Here is a 9,339-nt window from a genome sequence, read left to right as displayed (position 1 = left end):
TATTATTTTGATATTCCGTTAGAACAATATGGAAATTTGCTTTTAGGAATAATATAAAAACTTTCATAGAAGTGCATTGAATACTATGAGAAGTTTGATACTTGATAATTGTTTTGAGATATGGAGATGATGATATTAGAGTCATGCTAGTTGAGTAGTTGTGAATTTGAGAAATACTTGTGTTGAAGTTTGTGATTCCCGTAGCATGCACGTATGGTGAACCGTTATGTGATGAAGTTGGAGCATGATTTATTTATTGATTGTCTTCCTTATGGGTGGCGGTCGGGGACGAGCAATGGTCTTTTCCTACCAATCTACCCCCCTAGGAGCATGCGCGTAATACTTTGTTTCGATAACTAATAGATTTTTGCAATAAGTATGTGAGTTCTTTATGACTAATGTTGAGTCCATGGATTATACGCACTCTCACCCTTCCACCATTGCGAGCCTCTCTAGTATCGCGCAACTTTCGCCGGTACTATAAACCCACCATATACCTTCTTCAAAACAGCCACCATACCTACCTATTATGGAATTCCCATAGCCATCCTGAGATATATTGCCATGCAACTTTCCACCGTTCCGTTATTATGACACGCTTCATCATTGTCATATTGCTTGCATGATAATATAGTTGACATTGTATTTGTGGCAAAGCCACCGTTCATAATTCTTCATACATGTCACTCATGCATCATTGCACATCCCGGTACACCACCGGAGGCATTCACATAGAGTCATATTTTGTTCTAAGTATTGAGTTGTAATTCTTGAGTTGTAAGTAAATAAAGTGTGATGATCATCATTATTAGAGCATTGTCCCAAGTGAGGAGAGGATGATGGAGACTATGATTCCCCCACAAGTTGGGATGAGACTCCGGACGAAAAATAAACAAAAAAAGAGGCCAAAAAGAAGAAAAGGCCCGAATAAAAAAATGTGAATGAGAGAAAAAGAGAGAAGGGACAATTCTACTATCCTTTTTCCACACTTGTGCTTCAAAGTAGCACCATGATCTTCATGATAGAGAGTCTCCTATGATATCACTTTCATATACTAGTGGGAATTTTTTATTATAGAACTTGGCTTGTATATTCCAATGATGGGCTTCCTCAAAATGCCCTAGGTCTTCATGATCAAGCAAGTTGGATGCACACCCACTTAGTTTCTTTTGTTGAGCTTTCATATACTTATAGCTCTAGTGCATCCATTGCATGACAATCCCTACTCACTCACATCGATATCTATTGAGGGTCATCTCCATAGCCCGTTGATACGCCTAGTTGATGTGAGACTATCTTCTCCTTTTTTTTCTTCTCCACAACCACCACTCTATTCCACATATAGTGCTATATCCATGGCTCACGCTCATATATTGCGTGAAGATTGAAAAAAATTGAGAACATTAAAAGTATGAAACAATTGCTTGGCTTGTCATCGGGGTTGTGCATGATTTAAATATTTTGTGTGGTGAAGATAGAGCATAGCCATACTATATGATTTTGTAGGGATAACTTTCTTTGACCATGTTATTTTGAGAAGACATAATTGCTTAGTTAGTATACTTGAAGTATTATTATTTTTATGTCAATATTAAATTTTTATCTTGAATCTTTCGGATCTGAACATTCATGCCACAATAAAGAAAAACTTACATTGAGAAATATTTTAGAAAGCATTACACATCAAAAATTCTTCTTTTATCATTTACCTACTCGAGGACGAGCAGGAATTAAGCTTGGGGATGCTTCATATGTCTCCAACGTATCTGTAATTTTTGGTTGCTCCATGTTATTATATTATCTGCTTTGGATGTTTATGGGCTTTATTTTACACTTTTATATTATTTTTGGGACTAACCTACTAACCGGAGGCCCAATCCAAATTGTTGTTTTTTTGCCTATTTTAGAGTTTCGCCGAAAAGGAATATCAAACGGAGTCCAAACGGAATGAAACCTTTAGGAACGTGATTTTCTCAACGAACATGATCCAGGAGACTTGGAGTGGGCGTCAAGAAACAATCGAGGAGGCCACGAGGCAGGGGGCGCGCCTACCCCCTGGGCACGCCCTCCACCCCCGTGGGCCCCTCATTGCTCCACTGACCTACTTCTTCCTCCTATATATATATCCACGTACCCCCCAAACATCCAGGAGCACCATGAAAACCTAATTCCACCGCCACAACCTTCTGTACCCGAGAGATCCCATCTCAGGGCCTTTTTTGGAGCTCCGCCAGAGGGGGCATTGATCACGGAGGGCCTCTACATCAACTCCATGGCCTCTCCGGTGATGTGTGAGTAGTTTACTTCAGACCTTCGGATACATAGCTAGTAGCTAGATGGCTTCTTCTCTCTCTTTGGATCTCAATACAAAGTTCTCCTCGATCTTCTTGGAGATCTATTTGATGTAATCTTCTTTTGCGGTGTGTTTGTCGAGATCCGATAAATTGTGGGTTTATGATCCAGATTATCTATGAACAATATTTGAATCTCCTCCGGATTCTTTTATGTATAATTGGTTTATCTTTGCAAGTCTCTTTGAATTATCAGTTTGGTTTGGCCTACTAGATTGATCTTTCTTGCAATGGGAGAAGTGCTTAGCTTTGGGTTCAATCTTGCGGTGTCCTTTCCCAGTGACAGCAGGGGCAGCAAGGCACGTATTGTATTGTTGTCATCGAGAATAAAAAGATGGGGTTTATATCATATTGCATGAGTTTATCCCTCTACATCATGTCATCTTACTTAAAGCATTACTCTGTTCTTATGAACTTAATACTCTAGATGCATGCTGGATAGCAGTCGATGTGTGGTGTAATAGTAGTAGATGCAGAATCGTTTCGGTCTACTTGTCGCGGACGTGATGCCTATATACATGGTCATACTTAGATATTCTCATAACTATGCTCAATTCTATCAATTGCTCGACAGTAATTCGTTTACCCACCGTAATACTTATGCTCTTGAGAGAAGCCACTAGTGAAACCTATGGCCCCCGGGTCTATCTTCCATCATATTAATATTCCAACACTTAGCTATTTCTATTGCCGTTTATTTTACTTTGCATCTTTATTTCTCTTTATCATAAAAATACAAAAAATATTATCTTATCATATCTATCAGATCTCACTCTCGTAAGTGATCGTGAAGGGATTGACAATCCCTTTATCGCATTGGTTGCGAGGTTCTTATTTGTTTGTGTAGGTGCGTGGGACTTGAGCGTGATCTCCTACTGGATTGATACATTGGTTCTCAAAAACTGAGGGAAATACTTACGCTACTTTACTGCATCACCCTTTCCTCTTCAAGGAAAAACCAACGCAGTGCTCAAGAGGTAGCAAGAAGGATTTCTGGCGCCGTTGCCGGGGAGATTCGTGCTAAGTCAAGTCAAGATTTGACTCCCGACAACGAGCCATTTCTGGCACCGTTGCCAGAGAGTCTACGCACAAGTCAAGACATACCAAGTACCCATCAGAAACTCTTGTCCCTCGCATTACATTATTTGTCATTTGCCTCTCGTTTTCCTCTCCCCCACTTCACCCTTGTCGTTTTATTCGCCCTCTCTTTTCCGTGTTGGACACGTCTGGACAACCCCATATCCGCTCTATATTTGGGTTGGATATAAGGGACGCCGGACAACCCGGATGTTTGATTCCCATTTGAGACGCCCGATTGGATCACATTTTCATAATTGGTCAGTAACCGGACGGGCCACCCAGGCGTTTTAGGCCGATTTGGGGGGCCGGTTGTAGGTGCTCTTAATCATAATGCATTCACTCCTTTGGCAAGTCGAGGGACTAAAAAACGTAACCTCAACTAGTTAATCCGACGTGTATATCACAACTGTCGATGTTGCATCCTCGTTAACAGGTTTAGGGTATCTGCAATGTGCACTTCTAAGACGAACACGATATCCGTCTACGGACGTGTCCCCGCACTGTGATACAGTAGCCGACCATCCAACTCTATTCAACACATTTTAAATGGAAATTGAACAAATCAAACAATGTTTATGCAAACCGAACAATGTTCATTTAAATTGAATCAAATTCGTTACATTTTTGACATATTTCAATTAACCAAAAGCAGACATGTTTAGCCTAGTTTAAATCTTCATATTCCACATCCTTTTTCCCATTTCCGGAAAGCTCAACCGTCATGAGCTTCGAAAAGTGAGGTTGTGGGTCGCCACCGAGAAGAGTAGAACATGGGACACGGTACACAGGACACCAGACATGTCCACATCCGTGTCGCACATCCTATTCTTCGTCACTGGAGTCCGTTGTGTGGACGTCGCCGATCATGGTGAGGTCCATGATCCGTGTCGGCCTCGTGGTTGTTGCGGCTGGGCGCGTAGCACATGGGCGTCGTGACCGATGTGGAGCTACCGACGTCCATGATCGCCTACACCTGCCCCGTGTCCGTCTCCGCGTTGCTCTTCGTGAACAGGGCGTCAGTCTCTGCCCGCAGGACTCGCAGTCGCCATCGCTCGTGGCGGATCTTGCGGGCGCTGCACATGGACTTGTACAACGCCCGTTGCTCATCCAGGAAGGCCAGATTCTCTGCCAACAAAATTCGCCATCCTCAACAAAGACAAAGTATAATAAAAAAACATCCGATTTGTCATGGGTAAAAGACGTTAAATGAATAGTGAAGTCCTTTGAATAATGCTATTTTTTGAAACCATAACCCGGAAAGTGGTAGTAGTTTTAGAGAGCTGCTATACGCACGACAGAAATTCATACGATTTCTGTACGACCAGACTCATCTGGTGGTGTGGGCCCAAACCTCGTGAAACATGCCTGTGTCTTGTCGTATGAAAATCGTACAAAAAGTGATCGTACGCAAGGCAGTTTCGATAGTTTTATGCTATTCACTCAAGGTAAAAACACCAGTGGTGCTTGAACTTGCCATGGATGTTCACTTTGGTGCCTAAACTTGAAAAATACATCGAACTGGTTCTACAACTTGGCATGAACGGGCAAATACGGTGCTAATGTTGTCTGTAGACGTAATATGCATCGACGTGGCAATGTATATGGCTGATGTGTCACTGACCTGGCGTGGGGCCCATTCGTAATTACGAAATAAAAATGCTTAAGCACTATATGACTCTATGAGTAGTGGGCCCGCCTGTCAGTAATTAGGAAAATTAACATAAAATACATTGCATGAATCGAATCTGCTACCTGCCCCTTGGGCGATGCATGCGCTAGCCACTCCAACCAACATATTTTGCTGACATGGAAAGTCCCTCAGATTTTATGTACTTAAACAAAAAAACTCTTATGTACATATAAATTGAGTGGCCTATTTTAATAATAAATACATGTTTGGTATAGTGGCTAGCGCAACTAGCTGGCAGTGATCCGGTTTGTTGCACTTTTTCATTCTTCATATTAATTTTCTAATGTACTGACAGATGGGCCCATTAGTCATAGAGTCGTATATAGTACTCAAGTATTCTCTCGGTTCCAAAATTCTTGTCTTAGATTTGTCTAAATATTAAACAAATCTAAGACAAGAATTTTGGGACGGAAGGAGTAATAATTATGTTTTTTAGCTATAGTTGGGCCCCACATCATGTCAGTGCCACATCATCCATATACGGTGACACGTGGATGCACTTTATGTCTACGGATGGGATTAACACCGTATTTACACGTTCGTGCCAAGTTTTAGAATTTCAAGTTCAAACACTAAACTGAACATCCATGACAAGTTAAAGCACCACTAGCCTATTTACCTCTATTCACTCCGACACTGTCGCGAGGCCATCGTACCGGTGCGACACCAGCTGCACCAGCTCCCGTGAATCGTTCGTCTCGTCTCGTTTGCTCTCATGTCGTCTTCAAAAGTCTTGTCAGAGTTTTCCATAACCAGGGTCATTCCATCATTATTCGAGTATTATAGCTACAGCCGAGTTTATTAAGCCTTAGCAGGCCGAAAGAAATGCTGGCTGACGCGCGCGAGCTTTCACGGATCGAGGCAACACGCTCGTCACCTTAGACAGTAGAGAAGAGAACTCCTGGAATCACACATACATGAATCACATGCTGACACTGGTACACGCCGGCGTTTTTCACTGCGCCGCGAGCCCAGCCGAGGCGCCGCTGGTGAACGGCCTCTGGTTGTTGCAGTCGAGGTTGCTCCCATAGCCGACGCCGAGGACGTCGCAGTAGCGCTTGTAGAACCCGATCCTGTCGGCCACCCGAGGGTCCTGCCCACGCCCGCACTCCAGCCCGCCGTTGATGATGTTGGTGATCACGCCGTACCCGGGCACCCGGCCGGCCGCGTTGTCCGCGGCCGTCGGCGTCCACCGCCCCGTGATCACCGCGTGCGACGACGGCTTGTTCGCCTGCGGGGTCATCCAGAACCACAGCGCCGTCTTGAACGACACCACCGGGTCGGCCGCCACCAGGTCCGGGTTGCTCAGCAGGTCCACGCCGATCGCGCGCCCCGCCGGGCCGTAGTTGTAGTTGAAGGAGAGCTGCATGGGGCCGCGGCCGTAGTAGCGCCTGCCGGGCGCGCACGGCCACTCCGGCCTCGGCTGGCAGTAGTCGGACGGCGGGTTGCGCTCCTGCTTGAAGCAGTAGCCCCACGAGAAGGGGCCGTCGGGCGCGGTCGGCCACCCGCCGGTGGTCTCGTGGGAGGTCTGGCCCAGGAAGGCGGCCACCTCCCGCCTCCGCGTCTCGACGCTCAGCCCCTCGGACGTGCCGGCGAAGGCCGGGAACGCGGCGGCCGCGGCGAGGAACGCCTCGTAGGTGTAGAACCCGCGGGCGAGGCACGCGGCGTCGTTGCGGTGGAGGAGGAGCCGCTCGAAGAGGTCCTTGGACACGATGGACGCCATGCCCTGGCCGCCGGGAGCGGGGCAGCCGCTGCACTGGCTCTGGCAGCCGGCTCCGCACCAGTCGGAGCCGCTGCCGCAGAACCCGAAACGGCTGCAGCAGAGGCAGTTGGGGCACGTCGCGCCGCCGGCCTGCGAGCCGCAGGTCTGGGCGCGAGCGTTCGTGGCGAGCGCCGCGGCCAGGACGGCCAGAATGGCCGTCGCCGCCGTGGCTAGACTCGGAGCAGCTCTCGGTGCCGACATGGTTTGGTGTTTGCTGCCGGATAAGGCGCGATGTGCCGTCCTTTTATTGACCAGTTCTGGGGGTCAATCGACGAGAAAAGTCGTCGGCTGCTAGAGTTTTTACTTTTTATTTAGGGCATGTGAGCTCGATCGGCTTTGGCCGTGCGCCACGTTCATCGAACATGCAACATCACGTCCTGTGCTTACTTTGATTCAAAGACTTTTCTTCGATTCGCAGCCTGAAATCTTATCTTATATTAGTATATAATGGCAGGACAAAAGTGTTAGCAGCCGGCCACGTGAGCGAACTGGTGATCTATAGTGTACTGTGTATGAGTGTATGCTCTGGTTCTTTTTTACTTCGCGTATTATATTTAATCAAACTTAACAAAATTTGATCAAATTTATATAAAATATTATTAACGTCTAGAACACCAAATATACTTCCTCCGTTCCAAAATAAGTGACTCTATATTATACTAATTTTGTACTAAAGCTAGTACAAAGTTGAGTCACTTATTTTGAGACGGAGGGAGTATATACCATGAAACTACATTTCATAATAAATCTAAAAATGTTAATTTGGTATTGTGTTGATGCTTTTCTCTACAAGTTTAGTTAAATTAAAAATATTTTAACTTTGGATAAAACTTATACACAGATTAAAAAGAGCCGGAGGGAGGGAGTACTATACTACAGTTTATTAGGGGCTGCGATCCGGTTGCCTGCAAAGCGGTTAACAATGCTGCCCTGTTTCTAGAGGATTTTTATTGAACCGATGTGTCCTAGGTGGCTCAGAAGTTCCCCTGTTGAGCAGAACTCAACGAGCGCCAGCCCAGTAAGGCAAAGAACAGTGCACCAGTTCACTGCACTGCAAGTGCAAAAAAATGAACTCACTGGGGCGCAACTGTGCAGTGAACTAAGCGCAAGCATAAATATCAGCTCCCAAAACTGCAAATTGTAGAAAACTAGACTTAAACGTATACATAGCTGCAGGGACGCGAGCGTGTTAATATAGGGCTCAAGGTCAAGAGATTACAAAGGTTAGTTAGGCTAGGATTGATCTCCAAGTAATCTAACAAACTATGGGATCATATCTCTAAGCCTAACCATATTACAACAACCATACACACACACACGTCATAATACAATGTTTAACACTCCCCCTCAATCACAACTTTCTAAGTTGAGATTGTGACTAAAAGCTTCTAATTGCCGCAAGGTGAGAGGTTTAGTAAACCCATCCGCCACCTGATCACCCGTAGGTATGAACCTGATATTCAGCAGTTTATCAGCCACTCTTTCTCGAACAAAGTGGTAGTCAATTTCAATATGCTTCGTCCTGGCATGGAACATAGGATTAGCAGACAAATAGGTTGCACCAAGATTGTCACACCAAAGTGATGCTGCTCTTGGGTGAGAAACACCCAACTCTGTTAGCAAATTCTGAACCCAGATAATCTCTGCAGTGGCATTAGCTAACGCCTTGTACTCAGCTTCTGTACTTGACCTGGATACAGTTGGCTGCTTGCGAGCACTCCAAGAAATCAGATTACTGCCAAGAAACACTGCAAAGCCTCCTGTTGATCTTCTATCATCAGGACATCCTGCCCAATCTGCATCTGAAAAAGCACTTACAAGCATCGAGTCTGACTTTCCAATTTTCAGTCCATGACTCTAGGTCCCTTGAAGATATCTAAGTATCCTCTTTACTGCACTCCAATGTGCACTAGTAGGAGCATGTAAGAACTGACATACTTTATTTACTGAATATGAGATATCTGGTCTAGTTAATGTCAAATACTGTAATGCTCCTACAATACTTCTGTACCTGGTGGAGTCCTCTGCTCCAAGGATCTCTCCATCATGAAGAGACATTTTCTCAGAGGTAGACAAAGGTGTAGATGACGGCTTACATCCTTTCATGCCCATTCTCTGAAGTATTTCCTGCACATATTTTCCTTGTGACAACACAATTCCATCTTTTGCATTCTTTACCTCAATTCCAAGGAAGAAGTGAAGACTACCAAGATCCTTAAATGCAAACTCCTTGCTCAAGTCCATAAGAAGAGCTTCAACTGCTTTAGATGATGAACTAGTGACAACTATATCATCAACATAAATAAGCATAAAAATGGTTATCCCACGTCGGTGATAGAAAAACAATGAGGTATCTCCCTTTGAGGGAGTAAATCCAAGTGATTGTAACTTAGAGGAGAGCCGAGAGTACCAAGCTCTAGGTGCTTGTTTTAGTCCATACAGTGCCTTATCAAGTT

The 9,339-nt window shown here is 44.9% G+C and overlaps 1 protein-coding gene across 1 annotated transcript; it reads right to left on the bottom strand.

Moving 5' to 3' along the window:
- Nucleotides 1–5,863: 5,863 nt before the first annotated feature.
- Nucleotides 5,864–7,110, bottom strand: LOC123054945 (chitinase 2). Its single transcript, XM_044478825.1, has one exon. It carries the CDS (start codon nucleotides 7,082–7,084, stop codon nucleotides 6,077–6,079), a length of 1,008 nt encoding a protein of 335 aa, XP_044334760.1. The 5' UTR covers nucleotides 7,085–7,110; the 3' UTR covers nucleotides 5,864–6,076.
- Between the last annotated feature and the right edge of the window lie 2,229 nt (nucleotides 7,111–9,339).

The sequence above is a fragment of the Triticum aestivum genome, chromosome 1A, assembly GCF_018294505.1.
Source record: "Triticum aestivum cultivar Chinese Spring chromosome 1A, IWGSC CS RefSeq v2.1, whole genome shotgun sequence".
Classification (NCBI taxonomy): domain Eukaryota; kingdom Viridiplantae; phylum Streptophyta; class Magnoliopsida; order Poales; family Poaceae; genus Triticum; species Triticum aestivum.
Note: the sequence above shows the minus strand (reverse complement) of the source record. Positions and strands in the feature narration are given on the sequence as shown.